The sequence below is a fragment of the Vigna unguiculata genome, chromosome 9, assembly GCF_037176805.1.
Source record: "Vigna unguiculata cultivar grain cowpea cultivar isolate G323 ecotype 2 chromosome 9, ASM3717680v1, whole genome shotgun sequence".
Taxonomy (NCBI): domain Eukaryota; kingdom Viridiplantae; phylum Streptophyta; class Magnoliopsida; order Fabales; family Fabaceae; genus Vigna; species Vigna unguiculata.
In genome coordinates this window covers 9,971,706-9,998,232 of record NC_140800.1, presented here as the reverse complement: position 1 = coordinate 9,998,232, position 26,527 = coordinate 9,971,706, and the positions used below count along the sequence as shown (strand labels likewise).

At 32.7% G+C, this 26,527-nt stretch overlaps 3 protein-coding genes across 5 annotated transcripts; all 3 read right to left on the bottom strand.

The window, feature by feature from the left end:
- Positions 1 to 867: 867 nt before the first annotated feature.
- On the bottom strand, positions 868 to 3,613 carry LOC114196277 (LIM domain-containing protein WLIM1-like). Its single transcript, XM_028086870.2, has 5 exons — positions 3,248 to 3,613; positions 2,334 to 2,430; positions 2,202 to 2,242; positions 1,977 to 2,066; positions 868 to 1,265 (listed from the first exon to the last, which is right to left on the bottom strand). Exons 1-5 carry the CDS (start codon positions 3,383 to 3,385, stop codon positions 1,056 to 1,058), a joined length of 576 nt encoding a protein of 191 aa, XP_027942671.1. The 5' UTR covers positions 3,386 to 3,613; the 3' UTR covers positions 868 to 1,055.
- Positions 3,614 to 8,524: 4,911 nt separating this feature from the next.
- On the bottom strand, positions 8,525 to 9,175 carry LOC114163424 (uncharacterized). The gene is made up of 2 exons (XM_028047741.1): positions 8,981 to 9,175; positions 8,525 to 8,893 (listed from the first exon to the last, which is right to left on the bottom strand). The coding sequence occupies exons 1-2, from the start codon at positions 9,173 to 9,175 to the stop codon at positions 8,525 to 8,527; spliced, it is 564 nt and encodes a 187-aa protein (XP_027903542.1).
- A 3,955-nt stretch (positions 9,176 to 13,130) lies between these two features.
- LOC114162443 (succinate dehydrogenase subunit 7A, mitochondrial-like) lies at positions 13,131 to 15,936 on the bottom strand. Of its 3 annotated transcripts, none has more exons than XM_028046338.2 (4): positions 15,760 to 15,935; positions 15,584 to 15,652; positions 14,970 to 15,072; positions 13,131 to 13,502 (listed from the first exon to the last, which is right to left on the bottom strand). In XM_028046338.2, the coding sequence occupies exons 1-4, from the start codon at positions 15,814 to 15,816 to the stop codon at positions 13,447 to 13,449; spliced, it is 285 nt and encodes a 94-aa protein (XP_027902139.1). In that variant the 5' UTR covers positions 15,817 to 15,935; the 3' UTR covers positions 13,131 to 13,446. The 3 variants fall into 3 exon arrangements, 2 of the variants coding, with proteins under 2 accessions (XP_027902139.1, XP_027902140.1); XM_028046339.2 differs by having other exon boundaries at positions 15,584 to 15,649; positions 15,760 to 15,911; XR_014984480.1 differs by having other exon boundaries at positions 13,290 to 13,502; positions 14,876 to 15,072; positions 15,760 to 15,936.
- Positions 15,937 to 26,527: the final 10,591 nt, after the last annotated feature.

Genomic DNA, 26,527 nt, shown 5'->3' with positions numbered 1-26,527 from the left:
TTTCATCAAAACTATTTTAATTCATAGTACAATATATGCTTTGTCTCTCGTACTTTGTTTCACTCTCTTCATCTTTAATGTATATTGTAAGAAAGGGAAAGATTAATGATGGAAAAAAAAAAAAAGCTCTCTTCTTGAGATTTGGTTGAAAGCAAATTCAAGCTCAGACTAAAAAGCATGGAAGCATTGAATGAGACCAATCATTACAAGGAAGCACATTTCATATTTCAGAAAACGTGGAAAGCAATTTGCTAAAAAAGTAGATTCCGAATCTTTCTTTTTTCTCTTTTTGCCAAGCATCACTAGGCAAAGCATGCAGGTAACTAAGTCAACTAGCATGCCATGCATTATGAAATTCTTTCTACTTGTAACATCATCTAATCAAGTAAATATAAAAGCACTTATATCCCTATTTCTTACCTGAAATTCCTTGATAAATTATCAACTCCGATACTCCTGTGATAGTTTTTTCGAGAGAGAAATCACTAAATAGATACAACAACAAATAAGACCATACCTAAATCCATACCTAAATCCAAACAAGAGACTTCACATTCAACTCAAAACCTTAAGACAATAAATTTATAAGTTTATATGATACTTAACTTTTTTATCTAACATGGAACTTAGACTTATTTGATTTTCAAACAATAATTTCATGGCTAGTTGTTTTTAATGTATTCCTAGTGACCGATTAAAGTAAAATTATGAAGAAAATCATCATGTTGATACAAAGGGTAGATTTCTTTTATGTGAATAACCAGAACCAACAGGAAATTTACAGAGCAGACAGGATTTTACCACAGTAATGGAAAGTACAAACTTGATAAACCTTCAAAGCAAAATACAGATAACTCAGCCGTATGATTATGCTGAAATAACTATTAATTACTTCTCAATTATTAACCCCAAAATTTGTCTAGCAAAATTTTTCACATACAAAACAAAAAGAGGGAAAAGTGGATTGAAACAATGGCATGTATGTTCCTGAAAAAGAGTCACCAACTAAACTTTTGTATTGCCACTGTAATTTGAAAGTTGCATGCATGCTATTACTACTCTGTTGCTGTGTTCTCTGTCACCCCTTCATCATTTTCTTGCTTGTCGAGTTGGCTAAAGTTACCTTTCTGCTTGAACAACTGAGTGTGATGGTGCCTACAATAAAGACGGTGTTCATGGGCAACATAATTTGATGGGCTAATTACACATCCTCCATAAGTGCACCTGAAACAAGCCTTATGGTAAGATGTTCCATCAACAGCTACCTGATGAAAAGGAAAAGTGGATATTAATATAAGACATAATATGATGTAAAACACTAAAATTGTTGCTCAAGTTAACAACAAATGTTTCAAAAATGGATCTTTTACTCTCTCTCTCTCTCTCTCTCTCCCTCATCTTTATGTCTCACCAATTCACCCTCATAATGATAACAATAAAAAAGACATGAATTTAGACATTTGCTAGATTGGTTCTCTCTATTATGAGTATTAGAGGTTTGGCTACATTTTTTCATTTCTGCATGAGCCGAATTTTTAAGACTAAATAAGTTCTTGTACAAATTCTAGATCTAGATTTGAATAAGGAACACTATATAAGTTCATACATGGATCCAAAATTCCTTAACAAATGTCCCTCCTTCAAAAGCTGTGAATATAAGACTCCCTTTCGTAGGAGTAAAAGTTTCAATGAGGTTTGAACTCGAGACATTAGGTTCGTTCCAAGATTCTGATACTATTGTTTCATAAAAGTTAACCCATTCATACAAAGATCCAAAATTCCTTAACAGAACTAATAGCTAATACTGTAAAGCAAAGAAATTAGGTGTCCTGTGTCTTCTTTACAAGCATAAAGGTCCAACTTTGATGAAAGCATATAGAGAACTAGAATTTAAGGATTCTGGGAATTTATTATAATTTAGATCGATCAGTTTTGCTTGATATGAAGCAAAAATATTGATAAATATAGTTATGTACCTTTTCAATTGGGTAAACTGTTTTCTTGCAAGCAACACATTTTTCCTGGGTTCCAGCAAATAAATTTGAAACCTTGCTATTGGTTTGGACCTGAAAAATCCCAGAGAGAATTTACATACAAGAAGAGTCAAACAGAAATGTTTAAAAACAACTCCATTTGAGAAGACTGAATAAAATTCTAAGATGAAAAGAAATATTTTTGAAGTTAAAATGATGTGGAAAAACCTGATCAGCAGATCTTTCAAGTCTAGCAGTTCTTGGAATACCTACAAGCAAGAAATATAGAAGTTAAAGAGAAAACAAGAAGATGAATTGTAAGTATTGTGTGTGAGAAAGAGCTAAATAACAGCAACTCACCTTCAAAACTTTTCTCCAAGCTACCAGTCTTCTTAAAGAGTTGATCAAAATGAGGCTTACAATATAAAACTCCCTCAAAGGAACAATAGTTACTCAGCTGCAGGGATGAATGAAGCAAAGAGGATTAAAAATGTATCCACCAATTTGATCTTTCACAATTTCAATCTTTAGGCTTCAGACAAAAACAACCATTTGAACTGGCACTATCTCCTATTTCATGTGACCCGATTACAGATTCTAACATTCAGAATCAGAACATCTAAAATCATTGAGTCAAAAAGCATACAAATGCATGATCATACAAGAGCAAGAAATTGTAGGGTTAAAAGACAAATTTGGGATGGCAAATGACATTGAAAAGAGTGTGATTTTCTTCATTTCTTTGTTACAGAAATGGAGAAAAGGGGCAAATAGCAGCTGCATAACCCGAGCTTCAATCAATAAAAATATAAAGCCTTGATTCCATTTCTTTAGATCAATCAAGAACCTTCTACTACTCAGGATCATAAAATCCTTCTCAAAATCATGTATTTACTTCATCCTAGTCAATCATCCTCAATGTTATGACTAAACTACTCATTTTCTCTAACAATTAGATTGAAATTATGTCAAAACCCTGTGTTTTATAAATGCTAGAAATAGAACAAATTCTCTACCAGGCAATCCAAATCAAGTTTCCTTATGAAGCACTCACCATTCACTGAAGCAATAACATGAAGATTAAATCATCACTAATAGAAGAAAAGAAACCAAGTGAATAAAAGAATAACAAAAAAGATGAAAGTTTTCAAATAAAACATGTGGGGATCAAACTGAATGCATCCTTCTCACTCATACATAAAGCAAAAAACTGGAGAAAAATAAAGTTTTGATCTTGGTGAGTTGTGAAGCAAGAGAAAAAAGTGTGATCAAACCTTTAGGGTACCCTTGCAGTGGTAGCATCTGAAACAAGATTTGTGATAGATCTTGTTGTCAGCAGTGAGCTGATCCACCAAATACACTGTCTTCTCACATGCTTTGCACTTCTGGGTAGTCCCTGCAAATGATGCCATCTCAAGTTGAACAATTCAGAACCTCACTGAATGAAGAGAATACCTTTTTCTTTTGTTCTTGCTTTCCTACACTCCCAATTTCTTCTTTTCACTTTTTCCTTTTCACACTCAGAGTTGTTGTGTGTTGGTAGAATTAACAGCTCAGATTCAGACAAATTCAGAGGAGCAGTTGAAAATGCTTGTCCTCCATATGATGCACCTAATTTTCAAACTTGCTAGAGACAAAAATAAAATAAAAAGCTAAAAAGTTTCACTAGTAAATCATAACGATGAATAGAATGGTTTGGTGAGTTGTAATTTGGTGATGACGTATTTGGGCAATTAAATGACTATGGTGCCACTTATGTTATGATGTTTACACGCAGCATGTATATCAAATTCAGTAGTGACACTTTTCTTTATATTTTGTACCAAGATTCGAACATATCATGATGTTTAATGAAGTTGTCGTGTTTCCACTGACCTTCACAGTAGTGGGTGTGTGCAGCACTTATTCACTCTTTAGTTCTCTCAAAATAATAATGACAATTAGGTTATACTGCAAAATTTAAGATATTGTTATTTTAGTTTCTACAATTAATAAAAATTAAAAATTTTATAAAGCAATATAGTATTTCACTTATTTAATTTAAAATTAAAAATCCTGCACTCTTATTAAATTAAAACATTTTTACCTATTAAAAATATAAAAATAATGAAATAGAACAAATAGAACATCTATATTACAAAGTTAATAAACAAAGTCTTAATTTTTTTCACTTGGCCATTTTAAAATTTCTTTGCAACTTTTATTTCAATAGAAAATTATTATAAAATATATATTTTAATTAATATTTTATTTTATTATTATAATGTAGAGTTTTATTTAAAATTAACTATCTTATAAATTGTATGTTATAAGATCAAATGAAAATCTTTTACATGTTAACTTATGACTCCAAACATGATTCTTATAATAGAATTGCTTAATATAGGAATTTACTTTAGGTTTTTTTTCTTTCTAATTAAATATTAATGTCGCAACTTTTTTATCAATATATTTATTTTTTTCCCTTAATTTTGTGTTGTCATCTAAAATTTGATCATAATTTTTTTTTTATATCAATGATAAGTCAAGTTTGAGTTAAGGTTATATATTAAATCAAAATAGATAATATAATAATATATAAGAAGAATGATGCATAAGTTTATTATTTTAAATTTTTTTAATCAAGAGTGATATCACATTTTTTTTAAATATGATTGATTTCTGATTGATTTCTTATATATTTTTCATTTACTCTCTCATGCACACTAATACTTAACCAGTTTTATACTTTATTTTTTTTAATCTTAAAAATTCAACATATATAGGAGAGAATTGACTACTATGTTGGTCAATCAAATGAGATTTGGAGTTGCATATGTTGTTATGAAAGTGAATACTTCTTATTGATCAACCACTATCATACACATTTTTTGTACTTAAGTTTTTAAATAATTGTTTTTTTCTTCCATTAATTCAATTCACAACTACTTATTCTATAAAAAAATACTCCAAAGGTTATTAAAAATTCGATTACGTTTTCTATGGATAAAACACGCAAAAGAATAATTCCAACATGTTTTTGATATACCAAATTCTAAAATTTGAAGTAAGTTGTTGAACAAAATTACAAGATGATAAAAACAGATAGTTCAAAAATATATAATTTGGATGATCCAAATAAATCAACAAGCAAACAAAATTTGAATGAATTAATAACTATATGTTAGATTTAACACAAATAAAGTCAAATTGTAAAATTTTAGGTTGTTGGGAACATTTACATAAATTCCTATACATATTTTACACCAATATTCAATTAATAACTCTCTGGTTTAATTAAAAAATTGAATGTTTTTGCCCAAATTTTCCATTACATTTTTTTCTATAACCTTTGTTTCTATTTATAGCTCCTTTTTCTTCTTTTTTATGAAAGTACTACTTATTTCTTAATTATGAACATCTTTGTCGTGATTCACAATTTTGCTAGTTATAATAATTTTATTTTCATATTCTAAAAATGATATTAAGTTATATATATATATATATATATATATATATATATATATAAAAGCTTAATTTAATTAAGTTATAATTTGTGTTAGTAACTATATCCATTACTTTAATATTTAATACATTTTTATAATTAAAAATAATGGTCTGATGGCATGTTGATGTGTATCCAAATTTAAAAAGTTATTTGTTGATGAAATTTATTTGAATTAGCCATTTTCACTGGTATTATATTTTCTGTCAAAATTCTTATCAATTGATAGAAATAAAAATTACAAAGGAATGTGAATATATGTTTGACCTGTCTTAATTTTCTTTCTTATTTTAATTTCTTACTACGAGCATTGAACATATCAGACGTAGTATTTTTTTTCGCACATCTCAAGTACTTTTGTAATATTTTAGTATTTTAAATATAATGAATATACAACTTTTAAGGTTCATATATAGTGGTTATTGATCACATTCTCAATAAGAAAAATAAGAAACAGAGTACTAACCACTAAACTAAATACACTTTTCTGTGTGTAAAAGGTGCATTTAAGCATAAATTATAACTCGTGTAAATAGCAACCAGACAACAAAATGATAAGCATTATAATAGTCTTCTACCCGAAGATCAAAGATGACAAAAATATGTGTATGTGTGAGAATTTGATAAAATTCCCGCGAATATTTAGTATTATAATATTACTATTATCAGATATTTTAATATCAGTTTATACGAATATCATATTATTTCTATTCATGAATATTCGTTGCTTGTTAAAAAAATAAAATTACAATTTTTTCTTATTAAATTATTTTATTTTAAGTTGCTGTCTACTATATTTTAATTATCTACGTTGGCTCCCAATAACTTCTTTAATTCCGCTAATAAATTTATATCTAGTATGATACTCACATATATAAAAAATATAGTATAATGTATCAAACAAATTAGCAAGATTAAGAGGATTTGGAAATTTTACATGACTAAAATATACCGTAGAAATTATTAGCTTCTGCAAGTACATGACAATAAAAAGCATGGCGAGATTTAACTTTGGTTTGGAAAACATGGTGCTTCTGCCATTTCTTTTGGTTTCGAAAAATTTAACTTTAACCCGCAGATTTAAGATTTGGAGATCTTTATTCGACATGATAGGCTGAACTCATCGTGAGCTTGCTTCCCAAAGCCCCCTGTAGTGTTTGCCAAAACCGAGAAATAAACTGTGGATCCCTATTTGATATGATGCTTGAGGGCACTCCATGTAGCCTCACAATCTCCTTGATGTACAATTGAGCCAACTTAGTCATAGACATTCTCAGGTTCATCGCCAAGAAGTGGACACTCTTAGTCAATCGATCCACTATGACCCAGATAGTGTCGTGTCCCCTAACAGTTCGTGACAAATGGGTCACAAAGTCCATCGAGATGCTGTCCCATTTCCACACCAGTATGTCTAAGGGCTGCATAATCCCACCGGGTCTCTGATGCTCCACCTTTGTCTTCTGACAGTCAGACAGGCAGACACGTACTATGTCGCCTCCTTCTTTATGTCTTGCCACCAGAAATTTTCCTTGAGGTCCTGGTACATCTTAGTCATGCCCGGATGCAAACTAAGATGACTTTTGTGTCCTTCCTCTAGGATCAACTTCTTCACCTCAACATCGTCAGGCACACACACTCTGCCCTGGAATCTCAATATGTCGTCATTACCCAAAGCAAAGTCCTTTGCCTCTTCCGACCCCAATTACTCTCTCACCTTGTTCAGACTAGCATCCAATAACTGTCTTTCTCTAACTGAGTTCAGGAAGTCACTAGATATGGTCAAATTACTACATCTAATGAATCATGATTCCAACTCCACCTGCAGTTTCATGTCTCTGAATTTTTCCAATAGTTCCACCTCTTTGATCATGAGGTGAGTGGTGTGCACCGTCTTCCTACTCAGAGCATCGGCTACTACATTCGCCTTCCCTGGATGGTACAAAAGCTCAAAATCATAATCCTTCAAGAATTCCATCCATCTTCTCTGTCTCATGTTTAACTCCTTCTGATCAAATAGGTACTTCAGACTCTTGTGATCACTAAATACCCGGAATTGAGCACTGTAGAGGTAGTGCCTCCAGATCTTCAAGGCAAACACGATAGCCGTCAACTCCAAGTCATGAGTGGGGTAGTTTCTCTCATGTACCTTGAGTTGCCTCGAAGCGTAGGCCACTACCTTCTTCTCCTGCATCAACACACAGTCCAACCCTAGATGAGAGGCATCACAATAGACCTCAAAAGGTCTTCCAATATCGGGAATCACTAGGATTGGAGCACTCGTCAACCTCCGCTTAAGCTCTTGGAAACTTTTCTCACACTTGTCCGTCCAAGTCAAAGGTTGGTCCTTCCGTGTAAGTTGCGTCAAGGGCGCCACTATCTTGAAAAATCCCTCAATAAACCTTCTATAGTACCCTGCTAAACCCACAAAGCTTCTTATCTCCGTTGCTGATTTGGGACTTTCCCACTTCATCACTGCCTCTACCTTTGCTGAGTCCACTGCTATCCCTTGGGCGAATATCACATGCCCCAAGAATTGCACTTCGTCCATCCAGAACTCACACTTGGACAATTTAGCATACAGTTGTTTCTTCCTCAGAATACCAAGCACTACCCTCAAGTGCTCGACATGCTCCTCCTGAGTCCTGGAATAGATAAGGATGTCGTCTATGAAGACTACGACAAACTTATCTAGGAACGGTCTGAATATCCAGTTCATGTAGTCCATGAACACCGCTAGAGCATTGGTCACACCAAAAGGCATAACCACACACTCACAGTGTCCGTACCGGGACCTGAAGGCCATCTTCTGCACATCATACGCCTTCACCAATATTTGGTGATAACCCGACCGCAAGTTAATCTTCGAGAACACCGATGACCCATGCAACTAATCCATCAGGTCATCTATTCTCGGGAGGGGATACTTGTTCCTGATCATCATTTTGTTTAACTGCCTGTAGTCCACACACAGGCGTGAACTCCCATCCTTTTTCTTTACCAAGAGCACTGGTGCTCCCCAAGGTGACGTATTAGGTCGTATAAACTGTTTCACCAAAAGCTCCTCAATCTAACTCTTGAGTTCCACTAACTCCGCCGGCGCCATCCGATATGGGGCCATCGACACCGGGCCGGTTTCCGGTACTAGGTCAATAGAGAATTCCACTTCTCTACTACGAGGTAAACCTGGCACTTCTGCCGGGAACACATCCTCAAATTCATGCCTGACTGGTATAACTGACGTCCTCTCCTCTTTCTCCAACTCCAAACGTGTGAAGATTATGTAACATTGTGCACCCCCTTGTAGTTCCTTCACAACCCCCTGAGATGTTAACAACTCAGGCTCCTCTGAGTTGGGGAAAAGTAGCTTCTTCTCTCGACAATCTATAAGAATGGGATTGGCAGAGAGCCAATCCATTCCCAAGATCACCTCTAACTCCTATAGAGGTAAGCAGATCAGATTTACTTTATACCTGCGTCCCTCTACCTCCACTGGACACCTAGCACACACGGACGATGTTCTGACCATACTCGATGCCGGAGTAGACACCACAAGTTCACACTGTAGCTCACACACCAGCAGACTCAACTTTTTCACACATGCATCTGACACAAATGGGTGTGTCGCTCTAGAGTCATATAACACACAACAAGCTTTTCCAACTATCATACAATGGCTTATAACGAGGTTACCTGAACCTGCTGCCTCCGCCCCGGTCATGGCGTACACTCTGCCACAGTCGCTTGAGGCTTGTTGCCTCTATGCCTCTACTGGTTCTACGCAGGAGTCTGTATTGGAGGTCGCGTCACTGCCCTAGTAAGGGTGGGGCAGTCCCTCCCAAAGTGACCTTCATTGCCACAGTTGTTGCACCTCTTGAAGCCTGCAAGCTGGGGACAGACATTTCTCTTGTGCGGTCCCCCACACTGGTAGCACTAAATCCTGTCTTGTTGGAAAGAAGACTCCCTAGACCCCTGAGACTGGAAATGGGGCCTAGTATAGGGTTTCCTCCTCTCTTCTTGCCTATGCTTGGACCCAGATGGTCCTCCCACTCTCTGCTGGGATGGGTGCTGAGTTTCCACCTCTACCTTCATCTTCTTCATGACCCTTGCCTTCTCCACCAAGGCGGAAAAGTCCTTGATGGATAGCGGGGCCACCATCAAACGGAGATCTCCACGGAGGTCGTTCTCGAACTTCCTGCATCACCACTCTTCATCCAGCGACATGGTGTAGAAACGATTGAGATGCTTGAACTTTTCTGCATACTCAGTCATAATTTTGCTTCCTTGGGTCAACTGCAAAAATGCTACCTCTTTAGCATATTTGACGCTGTCCGGGAAGTACTCGGAGAGGAACTTCCTCCTGAAGACATCCCAAGTAACTGGTTCCTGCCTCTCCTCCATAATGGACTTCATGTTGATCCACCAGTGCTCAGCCTCACCCGTGAGCATGTACACTGCGAATGCCAGTCTACTCTCCTTTGGGCACATCTTAGCATCAAATATCCTCTCCAGGTCCTTCAGCCATTGGTCTGCTGCGTCTAGACTGGTCTTGCCTCCAAATTTCACTAGGTGGTGTTTCAGAAACTCCTTCAGACTCTACTCCCTGGTCGTAGGTCATGGCTCCGAGCCAAAAGCAGGGACAACTACCCTGTTCTCCTCCAGCTAGCGGAGGGCCTCCATACGTTGTCTGTGAGCGTCCTTTGCAGCCACCCTAGCAACTTCCATCTACTACATCACTAGTTGTTGCTGCTCTAGTGCTACCGCCTGTCGCTGCATTGATGCTTCGTGTTATTGCATCATTGTCGTACTTTGCTGCGTCATAGCAGCTACCATTACTTCAATCGCTTTGGCGATATCTGGCACATCGCCCTGGGAAGATTGCGGAGTCCTACGAGATGGTGCCATAGTTCACTAGCACACAGGAAATCACTTGGTTAGGCTCGATAGGACAAGAATTAGCTAAGAACACACAAAAAGATACAGACAAAACTAAGTGGACACCAAGTCCACAGACCTAAGGAACGATCGCTCTGATACCATAAATGTAATATCCCAAATAAATAGATAAACCCATTTAATAAAAACACCACATACATAATATCCAGAGAGTACGAAGATTTGGTATATGAAGTACTCTGTACCCCAACATATCCATAAAACGTAAAAGAGGCCCCACACGGCCTAAAATAGAAAATACTAGTGAACTAATGGTACTAGATCTTGTACAGACAAGAAAAACATAGCTAATAAATTCTTCAGCGATGGGCCCCATAGTGGGCCCAATACCCGTCCAATCCATCAAGTTGTAGCATTCCAGCCATCATTACCACTGCCAAGAGTTCTCCCATCTGCTCACATCAATAAAATTGATGATCATCGCAATGGAGGAAACCACACACAATCATACAAACACGCGAAAGGGGTAAGCTAGAGCACAAAATAATTATATTATAACACACAAGGTCCAATCACATAGTCAAGCATAATTAATGGAAAACCACACAAGAGATACCAAACCATTACCACTCCAAATACTAGAAAATCAGGATACGTATAATCAAGCGCCACCACAAAATAGTGGAATTATGCTCTAGCGGTGAGGCGTCACCACGAGGCCTTCGCAGAATTACACCCTTACAAGAGGCACCACCACGTGGTCTCCATGGGATTACGTCCTGGCCGTGAGGTACCACCACATTATCCTCGTGGAATTACGTCTTGTTGTGTAGGCACCACCATGAACCCTCACCTCGAGGTTCGTGGAATTAAGTCCAATGAATGAGGCACCACCATGGACTCCCCCTAGGAGGACCCATGGAATTACGTCCATTAAGGGGCACCACCATAAGCTCTCCCTACAAGAGCTATGGAATTACATCCTACTCACACTTTGTACACGTTTCACCAACCAATCAGAAAGTTCCCTTAATACAAACATCATGCATAAACAACAATTCATACATCTCATGCTTCTCGGTTCATACAACAAGCAACCATACCAATGGGCCATTCACACTGAGCACAAAACCTGCCCCAATCTCGCTCAAACGAGAGACCCTCTCGCTCAGGCGAGTTCCTCTTCGCCTAGGCGAGAACTCGAGCCCTTGAACAACGGTCACTACGGATTCTCACTCAGGCGAGTTCATCCTCACCTAGGCGAGATCACGCCTCGCTCAAAAATAAACTTTAGTCGCCTGGGCGACAGTTTGCACGTGAAAGCCTGGGCGAGCTCTGTCAGTCTCGCCTAGGCGAGACAAGCTCGCTTGGGTGAGAAAGACAGTGTCCACCACTGTACACTTCGTAGAAACACAGAACACATGCCAAAAGAAATCATGTTCTCACTTCTATCATACAATCAACCATGAGCATACATCACACATATGATTCAGACCCAGAAGCATACAAAAATTACAGATACTATAAGCTCAAGCTCCCCTTACCTGGAAAGGGTTTAGCAAACGACTTCGACACCTGACTCAACGAACCTAACAGCTTCGAAAACGAACTCTCAAGAGGTGACAGGAGAACGAGATTTGGCTAGCTTGAAAGGGGCGTAGGATCAAACCCTAGCAGAGCTCTGGAGGAGGTATGGAGCGTGACGGCTGCGTTCTCTGTAGAGTGAAAAGAAAAGATTAGGCTAGGACAGACTTAAGGTATGTTTCCCCTCGTTTGGCCAGCCCTAGGTCAAATCAACTTTGAAGCGGTCCTTAAGGATTAGGCAGAAAATAAATGGAACTTAAATAACTAATGTGTAAACTTAAGAGAAAAAAAGGTATGCATTTTCTACAAGAAACATATCAGGTCTGAACTTAAAAAAGTAGCCATTTTCTAGAGAGAAAAAAAACTTTATTTTTCTACTATTGTCCTCAAATTATATATTTAGTCGTTTAGGTTCATATTTAAAAAAAATATATATTCATTTATAATCTTACTTGAATTGTTTACCTACATTTTAATATAAATTTGATTACATTTCCCATGATGTCAATCTTCAAATTGTCAACTTTTATAGATCTTTTATACTTCCCTTCAAAATTAAGTTTGTTATTCATCTTGTCATCTAATATTTCGATTGTCACTTTCTCTGATTATAAATCTACAAATTACAATTATCTTCAATTCTGATCGGAAGGAAATGTCCTTAAGCCTAATAGATGCTTAAAATATTTAGAATGAACTTCGCTGTAATCGTAAAATTGTTTTAATTCTCATTGGGCAGGGTGTTGCTTTTAAATGATAATTTTTAGATATAAAATATAATGTTACCATGAGATACGGACATCTATTGATCAATGATTCTTTTATTTGTCAAATCATGATTAATGGCAAAACCCTGATAACATGAATTATATCAGTAAAACTTTATATTAAATAGATATAAATTGACCCAAAAAAAATTAGGGTCAAAATAATAAAATGAATTCATTAAGAGAACACTAACATATTTAAGACTAATATACATTATTTAAAAAAAAACGAAAAATCTTCTATGTGTTCATTTTAATATAAGTTAATTTGTATTTGTAGAAAAAGTAATTAATATTTTTTCTTCTAAAAATGCTTATAGAGAAACTTATCAAAGCAAGATAACATACATATACAACTAGCATAATATAGATTAGAATTCCCATTAAAATGATTTGGCCAACACCACATTACAATTCCCTTCAATATGATTATCAGACAATTAACACTTCAGGCAAAGCCTGATTATAGAATTGCATTTAAACATCTCATAGAATCGTCACAACCAACCCCTTGGAAAACTCGGTTGAACGAGTCCTATCTGTTTCTCACACAAAAACCACGAAATTGTAATCATCACACAGCATATCTGAAATGGTTAAAAAACTAATAACTCACATGCAATTTGGTTCAAATATTTTTCCACTTATTCTAAAATGGCCAATAATAGTCCGAATTGTTGCCACCAAAGTACAACAAAACACAAAACTAACTCCCATATTCGCTTTATCAAGAAACTTCAGAATGTTACTGTTTCTGTGCTTCTTCTCGTGTAGCTCTAACATATATTTCGTAACAGCATCCTGAAACATTATAAACAAGCAAACAAGAAAATTGAAAAGACGGAACAGGAAGAGAAATTAACATGATTGTTTCAGGAGGAGTAACATACTACAGACTAGCGTATATTCAAATACACACAGATAGGTAATACGGAATATTTAGTGCATGTAGAATCGTCTATTAATAAGTGCTGTCATCATATTCACGCATGTTTCCAGTTGTGAACAATGCCAGAACGCAGTAAAAGGGGTCCATGAAAAGAAACAACTGAGAAATCAAGATTTAAACAAGCTAAAATATTTTCACAAAAATCTGAAACATTTTAGCAAATACTAGAATATTCTTTTCAATGCTAAAGTTACTTACATTTGAGGAAACGATCTACATAGAAAGGAGACATGTACACAGAATATTACTCAGGAAAGAAATACGTCCTATTGGCTCTATCATAAACAGGCCCTGTATGTAACAATGATAATATCTAAAATCCAAAAGTTACACACGCAAAGGACTAAACAGTACCATGTCCTCTTTCCAATTTCAGAAATTTTTTTCAAAATAAATCGTTTGTAATCTATCATATTCAGTAATCCAAATTTACTCCTGAAATAATCATGTTTCAGCAATCAACTGCTGAGACAATAAGGCCAATTGTAGTTCCAAATCACCGAGGGCTTTGCCTAAGCCAAAAATCAAATCTGGCTTAGACCATTTCCATCGAAGTTGCTCATGTGTTTGACCTCGGAGAAACCAATTTCAAACAGATTTGAACAATCTATTTTTCCTTTGAAGCTTACTCAAAAAAAAGACTCCCCTATGTGCATTAGGCTGGTTAATTTAATTTGGAAAACACCACTACGACCTCTTCATGTCACACAATCCCTCCTCAAACAACCAGATAAAATTAAACCATAAAAGAAAAAACTGATATCTTATCAGACAAAACTTAGATCAAATTAATTTTAAGAAATTACACGGATTATTTTTTCTAAAATTGGGCAACTTAAATCAATGGAAGCTATTGATATTGGAATAAAAAACATTCACAAGTCGTTACCTGCTTTGAGAACTTAATAGAAAGAATATAAAAACCATGATCTAAGTTTTCATCAAAATTATGGTTTTCAAAGTTCGTTTATTGGGAGTACAAGGATAAATTTAACGTTTAGAATGATGCATGAATCAGAGTAAGGCCAACAAATTTAAATGAAACAAAAGCAACATTCAAAGAAAAATCACGAGGCCCGATCAAATGATTTAGCAACTAATAGAGTTAAGATTCCAGACTGCTTCACAAGTACGTAAACTGTCACAACAAAGTCCAGTTCAAACAAGCATAAAATCTTTTAGCTCATTAACAAGCGATTTCAATCCTTAAAAGATAACAAAGTACCCCTCACAGTTCATTTTTTCACATCGAAGTCTTTCAACTTCCATTTCCAAACTCTCACTCCTTCAATCAAAATCAGAGTTTAAAGACAACATACCTGCAACAACAACAACTGTCAGAACATCTCCAATTCTTTTGAGCTTTTTTACACTCTTCTTATATGATTTGAAGGGTTTCAGAATTGAATCTTCGGCCAAGAGCTGAAACAAAACCCAAGCAGTAAAAATGAATGCACAAGCAAACAAAAAAAATCACAAAACTTGTGTCTGCTAAGCAATACAAATGTGCCAAGACCGATGGGCATGTTAACTTAAGTGAGGTTTTACATGGAATTCGCAAAAGGTCAAAAATAATATATATAAAAAGAAAAAAACGCAAATGCTTGTTTTATTTCCTTCAACGATACCACAAGTAGAAAATGCTCTACCTATTCATTGCAATACCTAAGTCAAAAGACTGATTCGTGGAGACAGATCAAAATCACATTTCAGAAATTTGCCTAATCCTAATGCCAATATTTGTTTAAAATCAGAATCTATTAAAAGAAAACCCTCCATTTTTATTCATTAACTTCATGAAGGAGGTCTTTTTAAACCGAAATTTTTTTCCCTGTTTAAATCAAAGTAATTATGAGTAGAAGTAGGTGATCTAGATGCACAAAATTACTTGATCGTGAAAAAATAATAACAAAAAAAAAAAAAAAAACCTTACAGCTTTTTCACGAGGCCCAGGTTCAACGTGGAATCGACGGCGCGGAAAAGCAGCGGAATCTTCAGTCTTCTGATTTCTCAAAATGGATTTTCAGTATAAGAAAAAAGAAAACCGAAAGTTATATGAAATTGGTAATGATTATGATTCAATTTGTTATAGAAAAAGTATAACGATACCTGGGAATGAGATCGAAAATGGGAAGCAATGGCTGTTTTGTTCAGCAAGAACGCCATTGTTTAAGCGTTTTGATGCGAAACGACGTCGGAAAAAAGCTGAGATGGTTGAAGGAAGAAATTACGAACCAATAAAACCACCCTAGACATGGGAATTTTCCGTTAAAAATGTACTTTTATTCTATTATTAATTAAAATGTGTTTTAAATTATTAAATTTTGCAACTCCCTGTGAACTTATTTTATATTTTTTAATTCATCTTAATCATAAAAATATAAATTTAACTGTACTTTTCTCACTATTCTTTTATTCCTCTATTATTTAATTTAACAATTTTGAGTTCGTCATATTTCTTTCTTCTTTTTTTTCAATTCATTAGGTCGTCCGTGTATTCTTTTATTTATTAAATTGTACTGTTTTTAAAATCGAAAGATACTGAATAACTTATTGGTAAACTTAAAATATAAAATAATGTTAAATAAATCCAAGAAAAAATATTAATACGAATATATTGAATGCATTTGTCTTCTAACATGTCTTTTGTCTATGATAAAAAAATCTAAAAAGACTTCTTCTAACGCAATACTAGACAGTATAGCAAAGCCCGTATGATAGATTTTAAAAAGATTCACTTAAATCTAATTAAGCTGTAATGATAAATGTTTTATGGAAAATAATTTTTTTACAAACAAATTTTTGATAAAGTTGACAAAGTTACCTGAATAGGATAACTTTTTATTCTTTTATGAAAGTTAAAAAATAAAATAAGAAAATTTTAAGATTATATTTTACCAAAAATAATCTACTATATATCTAAGAAAATGTTAGGATAATGAAGTTACTGAATTAGACACTCCCGTTTATTTTAGTCATTTTGGTGTTATAGTGTTTTTGGTGGTGCAGAGAGTTAAATGATGTGATGGACATTTGCTATGACATTTGAAAATTCTTCTTCTGCAAGGCAAGTTACCTGCGTCGTTCTTCTCCAGGTTTCCTTCTTTTCCCTTCCTCCTTCTTCTGTATTTCTTCATCTTCTTCTTCCTTCCTTTCTTAGTTCCGTAAGTTCATTTTGTTATATTTGAAAATTCTTCTTCTGCAAGGCAAGTTACCTGCGTTGTTCTTCTCCAGGTTTCCTTCTTTTCCATTCCTCCTTCTTCTGTATTTCTTCATCTTCTTCTTCCTTTCTTTCTTAGTTCCGTAAGTTCATTTTGTTTAACTTCTGAACTACATTTTATGTGTTGATCTTTGCTGTTGATATTTTATTTTATTTTCTTAAAAGTTAAATATTTTGTATTTACTGTTTTTTGTTCTTGATGCATCTTTCTTCTCTATCCTTTGTTTTTTTACTTCGTCATTGTGCTGTATTATGTTTTAAAACACGTTTATAGAAGTTTCTTTTTGTTTTAGATATTATTTGTTAATCGTTCTTAGAAGACGTTGTGATGTTTTTGTTGAAAAGAAATTTCTGATGTTATTTTTTGTTTATTTTTTGTTCCTTTTTTTTTTCCTTTTTTTTTTGTACTTTGTTATTGTGCTGTATTATCTTTTAAAAGACGTTATAGAAGTTTCCTTTTGTTTCAGATATTATTTGTTCATCTTTTTTGGAAGATGTTGTGATGTTTTTGTTGAAAAGAAATTTTTTTGGTTATTTTCAGGACTTTTTTTTGTTAATTTTTTCAGTTTTATATGATTAGAACATATTGAAGACTATTTTGTTTTGATTTTTTTGAAGAAGATTCGTACCTTAATATTTTGTTTACTTTATTTTTGTTTTCTTTATTTGAAGTCGTTGTGTGTTTGGTTGAAACTTAACACCTAACTTATTGTCACATATTAGATGGCAAAAAAATTTGATATGATCAAGGATATTGATGGAAGAAGGGAGACGTTGAAACTTGCTGTTAGAATCGTAGATTTGTGGTATGTTGAGTCCTGGGATTCCAAATGAAGTATGGAAATGGTTCTGATGGATCAAAAGGTAATGTAAAGTACCATATTTTAGCATGTTGTAAATTTTACTTTATTAGATGACAACTATATTTAACCATATATGTTTTAATTTGTTGTTCAGGGTGATGTTATTGTTGCAATGATTAAGAAGGAAGATATGGGTGTTTGGGAAGAGAAGCTAAAAGAGGGTGAAAGTTACATAATGCATAACTTTAAACTCTTGAAGAACAGAGCTCAATATAGAGTTTGTTAGCATCCATTTAAGCTGTTGTTTATAGGAGCAACGTCTATACGACCACAACCCATTGCAAGCATACCTAGAAAGCTTTGGAAGTTCAAAAGTATAAAGGATATCATCGATGGAAAGTATTGTTCTGATTTGTTGGTTGGTAAGTTTATTGTTGTATCGTTATGTATGTGTCCTATATTTTGTTTTTTTTTTAATTTATTAATTTTTTTGCATGTTAGATGTGATTGGTATGCTGGACAATGTAGAGGAGAAAGGCCATTCCAAAAATGTTGTGTTTGACCTCAAAGATTTGAGGTTTATTTCATTATGTATGGTGTTTTATATTTACAATAGTTTTTTAATTATTTGATAACTATTTTGTAATTTGTTGTTGTTATGTCATTAATGCAGTGGTGCTATAAATTTTACATAATAGTGTCAAATAGTGTCTTAAGGAAATTATTTGGGGATCCGGACACTTCTTAAGGAAATTATTTGTAACCATCCTTATGTCAAATAGTGTCTTAAAACCTGAAGAGCTGTGGAGTAAAACATGGGAATGGTTGTCTGATGGAATACTATACAACGAACGGATTATTGCTAGAAATCAAGGTACAATCAATTAAAGCATATCAAATGTATGTTTCATGTTCCAAGTATGTTAACTGAATTTTTGTGTTGCAGAACTCATTCTCAATATTGAAACTCTTCAAATTTTGACTTTGATTGAGATTGAGAAGCTCTTGCAGAATAACAGGAGAACATTAAAGGAATGGCCATCTATGCCTTATCCCAATGATTTTGTGGTAGATTATTGTGGAAATAGATTGGTATATGCAGAACTTGATTACAACAAGGATCATGAGCTACATGTATTTGAATCTAACTTTAACCGTATGACAGGTTTGTGTTCTTTTCTCCATGCATTATTCATGAAGACATTAAAATTTAACTTAATAAATTCTGACCAATTGCAGAAGAGCAAAGACATATTTTTCAACAGATTATAGATGTTGTTCATCATGATCAAGGGGGGATGTTCTTTTTATACAGTTATGGTGGAACCGGGAAAACTTTTATGTGGACTACCTTATCTTCTGCTCTTCGATCTGAAGGAAAAATAGTGTTGACAGTTGCATCAAGTGGTATAGCTTCATTGTTATTGCCTGGAGGTAGGACAGCTCATTCTAAATTCAAGATTCCCGTTCCTACACTGGAGCACTCTATTTGCAACATTACAAAAGGTAGTGAACTATCAGACTTGATGAAATTGGCAAACCTAATAATTTGGGATGAATAACCAATGGCTCACAAGTATTGTTTTGAAGCATTGGATCGTACTTTAAAAGACATCATGAGGGAAAAGAACAAAACTGATTCAATTTTTGGTGGCAAAGTAGTTGTTTTTGGAGGAGATTTTAGACAAATACTACCTGTTATTCCACGTGGAAGCAGGTCTGATATTGTTCATGCTACTATCAACTCATGCTATCTTTGGGATCATTGCCAGATTATGAATTTGACAAAGAACATGCAGTTGTTGCAAAATGGGTTACAACAGTCTACTATAGCTGAAATTGAAGAGTTTTCTTCCTGGATAATAAAAATTGGCAATGGTGCATTGAATGAACCAAACGATGGATTAGTTGACATAGAAATCCCATCAGAATTACTAATATCAGAATATAATGATCCTATCCAAGCCATTGTTAATAGCACATATCCAGGATTAGTGCAAAAGTACAAAGATGAAGGGTTCCTCATATCAAGAGCTATTCTAGCCAGTCGAATTGAAACAGTTGATCAAATTAATCAATCTGTTTTGGAATCAATTCCAGGTCAGTCATTATTCATAATTAAGAATTTACTAAATCATCACTAAGATTTGTCAACTTAATCTGATTCATGTGTTTCAGGAGAAATTAAAGAATATCTAAGCTCCGACTGCATAGATACCTCTGAGCCAGCTGAAGCTGAAGCATACGATGGTATTACACCTGAATTTCTAAATTCTTTAAGAACATCTGGACTGCCAAATCATAGTATCAAGCTAAAGGTTGGTGCTCCAATTATGCTGTTAAGAAATTTGGATCAATCTCAAGGTTTGTGTAATGGTAGCCAATTAATAGTGACTAAACTTGCAAACCATGTAATCAGTGCAAAGATTATTAATGAAAAATCAAAAGGAACTGAGATTTATATTCCACGTATGTCCATGTCACCATCCCAGTCCCCTTGGCCATTCAAGCTGATTAGAAGACAATTCCCGATCATGTTGTCTTATGCTATGACCATTAACAAATCTCAAGGACAATCTTTAGATTGTGTTGGGTTGTATTTGCCAACATCAGTTTTTAGTCATGGTCAATTATATGTTGCAGCTTCTAGAGTTAAAAGCAAATCCGGATTAAATATTTTAATCCATGACAATGAAAACAAACCTTTGACTACTACGACAAATGTAGTTTTGAAAGAAGTTTTTAACAATGTATGACTGTATTGTATGGTAACATACCTGTGTTCCTGTATTTTGTGTAAAATTCCTGTCAGAGGCTACTTTTGAAGATATCAATCGTTGATTGTGCTGCATTCATATGCTAAATTGGTGTCCTGTTTTAAGTTTCTGTTTGAATGCATTGAAGGAAAAGATGGAGATGTAAGTAAATTGGTTCCTTCTGTCATTATTTACGTTGGTTTATTATATCTTCTTTTTACCATTTTTATTCCTTGAATACGTGCTTATTTTGGCAAATGCATTAAAATTCTAATCTACCATACACCAAAAAAACCAAACAACATATAATAAATGCATAGATTCAACAAACGACTGTTATTACTTATTATTCACACCAACATAATTATTTGGCACACCTACCACAATCAAATCAAATAGTGCCCATGTACCGTCGTATAATAATTACTTATGAAAAGAAGTATTTGTCAAACTTATATTCAGCCCAATTGATACTCAATATACTTACTAAACACACCACCATAATTATGCCATGGACCTTCATAACATAACTGTCACGTTATTAATTTTTTCAGGTAAACCAAGACTCTAAAACCTATAACTAGCCCAATTAATAATGACTATTTACTAACCAAACACCCATCATTCTTCACCGCACCTCCCACATAGTTGACATTATTATTGTTATAAGCTCTAGAAATCGTGATCCATTTTCATATATCAAATAGCTATTGTAATTATGACTATCATACCTATATTGAGTACATGAAATCATGAACTTTCAAATTACTTTTTCAATTCAGTTACAGATAATAATATTAACAAATGTTAACATCTTTAACTTATTATAGTTTATTTAAATATTTAACATTATTATAAATCTTAGTTGTACAAATTGAATTATTAATTTTGATACTACACATTATTTAATTAATTTAATTTTGTATAGTAAATAATTTTCTCAATCACAATACTTATATCAATGAAGTCGGATGTATTTTTACGTAATAATACTTATAAATTTCCAATTTTATTTACCAATTGCTATTTAGAATAGTTCATTAACTTTTAATTTTTCTTGCTCTACGTTTCATATAATACAAAATATAGTAATATATTATTTTAATTTATTCTAAGTTATTTGATATTCAAATAATGTACAAGTTCACAATTTTAATTTCCCGATATATTTTTTTAAATTATTCAAATCTTTCTTTTCTCTAATAATCTACTTAAAATAATATAAAGTAGTAAAATTAAATTATTTAACATTCACGAATCCCAAATACCACATATAATTACAATACATACTTCATTTAATATTATATATTCTGGTCTTCATAAACAAAGATGACAACATACCATAAAAGGTTAATATTCAAATACAAAATATTACACAAACATTAATGCCAACATACCAAAAATATCAATGTTGACATACAAAATATTAGTTCTGTTCAAATAAAGAAAACTAAATAGACATTGTTCATACGTGCCATACATTCGTTTTACAGACCAAAATAACTACGAATACTTATAGTTGCTAAATCTTCAGAATTTGGATGACATTGCTTTGGTCAGTCTGCACCATAAATCTAACACGATCTCCAGCAACCAACCCATTCTCCTGACAATATTTCTTCCAACCACAAGTCAGATAACATTCAAATGAACTCCTGCCTGTCCATCGAATCTTGCAGTTCCAGAATTGTGAATGGCCATTCGTTAGAACATAGTTTTTTCTCCCTTTCACCAAGCCTTCTTTGACAAATTTCGCATCCAGATACTACATTCAAAGAATTTGTCTTAACAAGATAAATATAAACCAAAATTATTAAGTAATAACTACAACTATCAGCCATACCAAAGAAGATGACCGAACATCATAAGAACTTAATATTTTTTAACAATCAACAAAACTAACTTCAACTTGGTTGCTACCACCAGCCTCCAAATCTCTCCTATAATCAATTTCAACTCCTTCCACCGAGAAGATCCTGTGAACAAAGACATTGTTTCCTACATAATTTAAATGTAGGAAACAAGGAGAAACGAACCCATAGTATGCAACATACTAACAAAATCCAAATAATACCATCCTTCCACCCTCATCTGTGTCCACAAAAATTTCAAATTTTTTGGCCAAAGGATCATACAACTTGACCGGATGGTTAAACGAAATTTTTTCCTGACAAAACATTTGGAAGTACTCGGGCAAGATTATCAACAACTACCAGAATAACCAACAAAATCCCTATATTAGTAAAAATAACACGAAATGTAAAGTAAAAATTAAAAAAAAATACTAAACTTACATACCGTGTTTGGAATGAACTGCACTCTAAAGGCTTGGAAAAATCTGACTGAGGACAGAGGGTCACATGCTAGACCATTGTTCCTTCTACCAGGATACACCACTTCATTCCAGTCCAGATCGAACAACCTCATACGAAAGTAGCGATCTCCACAGTAAAGGCTAACGACGTAATACACATCGTTTTGGTCATAAAAACCCATCAACTGCTCTACCACACGGAACTGTCTCTGAGGAAGAAGACTTGGTTCAAACTCTATGTTGATCACGTTTCCTCTAGGATCACTGAAAAAATTTGTCCCCAGCAGTAGAGATTTGCCCCATTGTTCATAAAATCCTTCTTCAAACTCCAAAAATTCCTGTAAAGCATAAAACCACAAACTTCCTTCAAAATAACAATTGTATAAAACTTTATGGACATGGTTGAACCAAAGGATGGCAGAAAAATATAAACTTTCGTCCAAAAACTAACTGTATACATCAAACACACAAAACATTAAAAAACCAAACATGCAAACGAACTAACCTCTAAGGGTTCCATCACCATCACAGAGTTTTGGTAGAAATTGGTGAAGCTGAAATCTTTGGAGGCAGACATTGATAGTCGGACGGTTCTGTGACTGCTGAGGAAGACTGTTTTTCTTCTTCGTTTGTGAACAAAACAACAGCCACGATATCTGCTTTTAACTAAAATAAAGGAAACGTTTTGTTGCACATCCAAACGTTCTGACCTTTAGAATAAAAACTTCCACAATATCAGTCTGAGAACGTTGACAAGACTAACCATAATTCCTTTTGCCGCCAACTCTTCGTATTCCCATAAATATCTTATTTCTAATTTAATGATATTAATAATTTCAACCAAAAAAAATAACGTCTCTTATTCAATTTCAAATATCTACTAATAGGTTTTTTGATCAATTAAAATCTTAATCACCTTATATTCCAAATTAAATAGTTATGATTTTAAATTTAAATTTACCAACAATTAATAAACTTTTAAATTATTAACGTTACAAATATAAACAAAATTAAGAAATTTAAATATAGTACATCAAATTAATTAATTCTTCTTAGTTATAATATATTATATTTACTTAATAATTATAATCATTTCATATACTGAAATTAACAAATCAACCATTTCAAAACATTTAAATCGAAATAAATCATTTATATCCAATAACATTAAATAACAATATATATTACAACAAATCAAATTACATATTACAGATATACTTAAACCTACATTACAACTAGGGATGGCAACGGGGCGGGGCGGGTACGGGTATCATGATCCCATCCCCATCCCCATAATAAAAATTCATCCCCATCCCCATCCCCAAACCCAACGGGTATACAACTTTTGACCCATCCCCATCCCCACCGGGTAACGGGTATTTTCTTATACCCATACCCATACCCATTTTTTTATTGTTCCATATATCAATTAAATATTTTTTATAAAAAAAATTTAAAAATCACACCAACGGAATCATGATACTATCAAAATATTCAATATTAAAATAACATACTCTTTTTGATTTTCATGATGTCAAATATTAAGAAAAATATTATAATAGTATAAATCTCAAATTAAAGTATCAAATAACAACTAAATAAAATTCAAATAATTATATAAAAGCTAAAAAATTACACATTACTAAAATTTTATAATAACCAAAATATTTATTAATTTTACAAATGATCAGTGGTTTCATTTGCATTCGATCCACCTACACATAGAAAAAAAATGAAAAATTAGATATGATATAATAATTGAAATTGAAAATTTTAATTACTAGAATATAATGTACCTTCTTCATCAGATTCATTTTCACTCATGAGAACATCTTTTCCTTTTAATTTTTTAACACCTACAAACACCAAATGTAGAATATTAGATGAGAATTCACAAAAAATACTAACAAAAAATATTAATAAATTTGAGTAACTTACCTAGATGGTTTGAGTTCCATATCCAACTTCTTGTACACATCAAAGCCTCTATAGTAAATAATTAAACATTATCATGAAACAAAAAATAAATAATAAATAAAATTATCATAAAGGAGTAAAGATAATTAAATGTGTGACCCAAATTTGAGAATATCCATTTGAACATAACATAACGAAAAAAAAAATGTATAATTAAGATTATGATAAAAGGAAAAGTACCTTGAAGATCTGCTTAAACCTTAAAGAACAAGCCAAACAATTAAAAGAGAGTAAAAAAGTGTATAACCAAAGTAACAAAAAGAAGAGCTACAAAATAAGAGTCGAACATTTTCATGAAAATAAATAAATAAATAAAGATAATCAAATGTGTAACCTAAAAATTATTTCATAAAATGAAATTGAGGAACACCTATTTGAACATAACCATGTACAGAGAGTAAAAATTATGTAATAAGAAGAAGAAAAATTACCTTCAAAATTAAATCTTGAAAAACAAACCAGACAATTGAGAGAGTAAACAAAGTGTATAACAAAAAACAAAGAGAATGAGAAATATGTTATATATATATATATATTATATTATATTATATTATATTATATATTATATTACTATGTATATATATATATATATATTATATGTGTGGATATCTTATGTTTATATATATATATATATATATATATATATATATATATATTTTTTTTTTTTTATAGATATATATTTATTTTAAGTATATATTATATTATATTATATAATAATATAAATATAATAATATATATTATATTATTATGTATATATATTATATGTATATGCGTAGATATTTTATGCTTTTATATATATATATATATATATATATATATATATATATATATATATATATATATATATATATTTCTTTTAAATTTTTATAAATTTGTCATGTTATAAATTTGTTTATAAAAGATCTCACTAGTTAAATGATTAATTTGTTTTATACGTATATATTATATATATTAAATTATATTATTATGTATATATATTATATGTATATTATATTATATTACATGTATATGTGTAAATATATATATATATATATATATATATATAAAAGTATATTTTATTTATATGTATATATACTATATTATATTATATTATATTATATTATATTTTATGTGTAAATATATTATTTATTTATATATATTTTTTAGATTATTTAATAAATTATAAATAGTTTAGTAATTTAAGCGGGGACGGGTATTTGGGCGGGTATATATATATCCCCATCCCCATCCCCATCCCCAGTTGAAAATTTCGGGTATTACCCATACCCATACCCATACCCAGTCAAAGCGGGGATTCCCCGTCAAAACGGAGACGGGTTCGGGTGATACCCACGGGCACGGGTTTATTTGCCATCTCTAATTACAACTAATTTATTATCAATTATACTAAAAACAAATAATACTTCATTTCACCTAACTATATCAATAATATATCCTTAAATTCATGTAATCGGTGCATATAATTAAATTAAGTATTGAACTCTTCAAAAAAAAAATTTCAATAATTATTTATTTATACATAAAAATATCAAAATAAATTTTTCAACATAATCAAAGTTTGAATGCAAAAAAACACGACCTGTGCGTATGCACGAGTCTCCTACTAGTTATTTGTTAAAGTTTGATAAAAAAATTTTTTTGTCAAAATGTATTTTTCATATTAATATCATTTTTCATATTTTATATACTAAAAACGACTATATTTATATAAATTGCTTAAATTGTTTTTATGACTTAATGTAAGGCCTAGTTTCTCTTCTCTGCCCTAATGTTTAAGGGTTGGCCTTAATCTGTTGGGTCTAAAGGC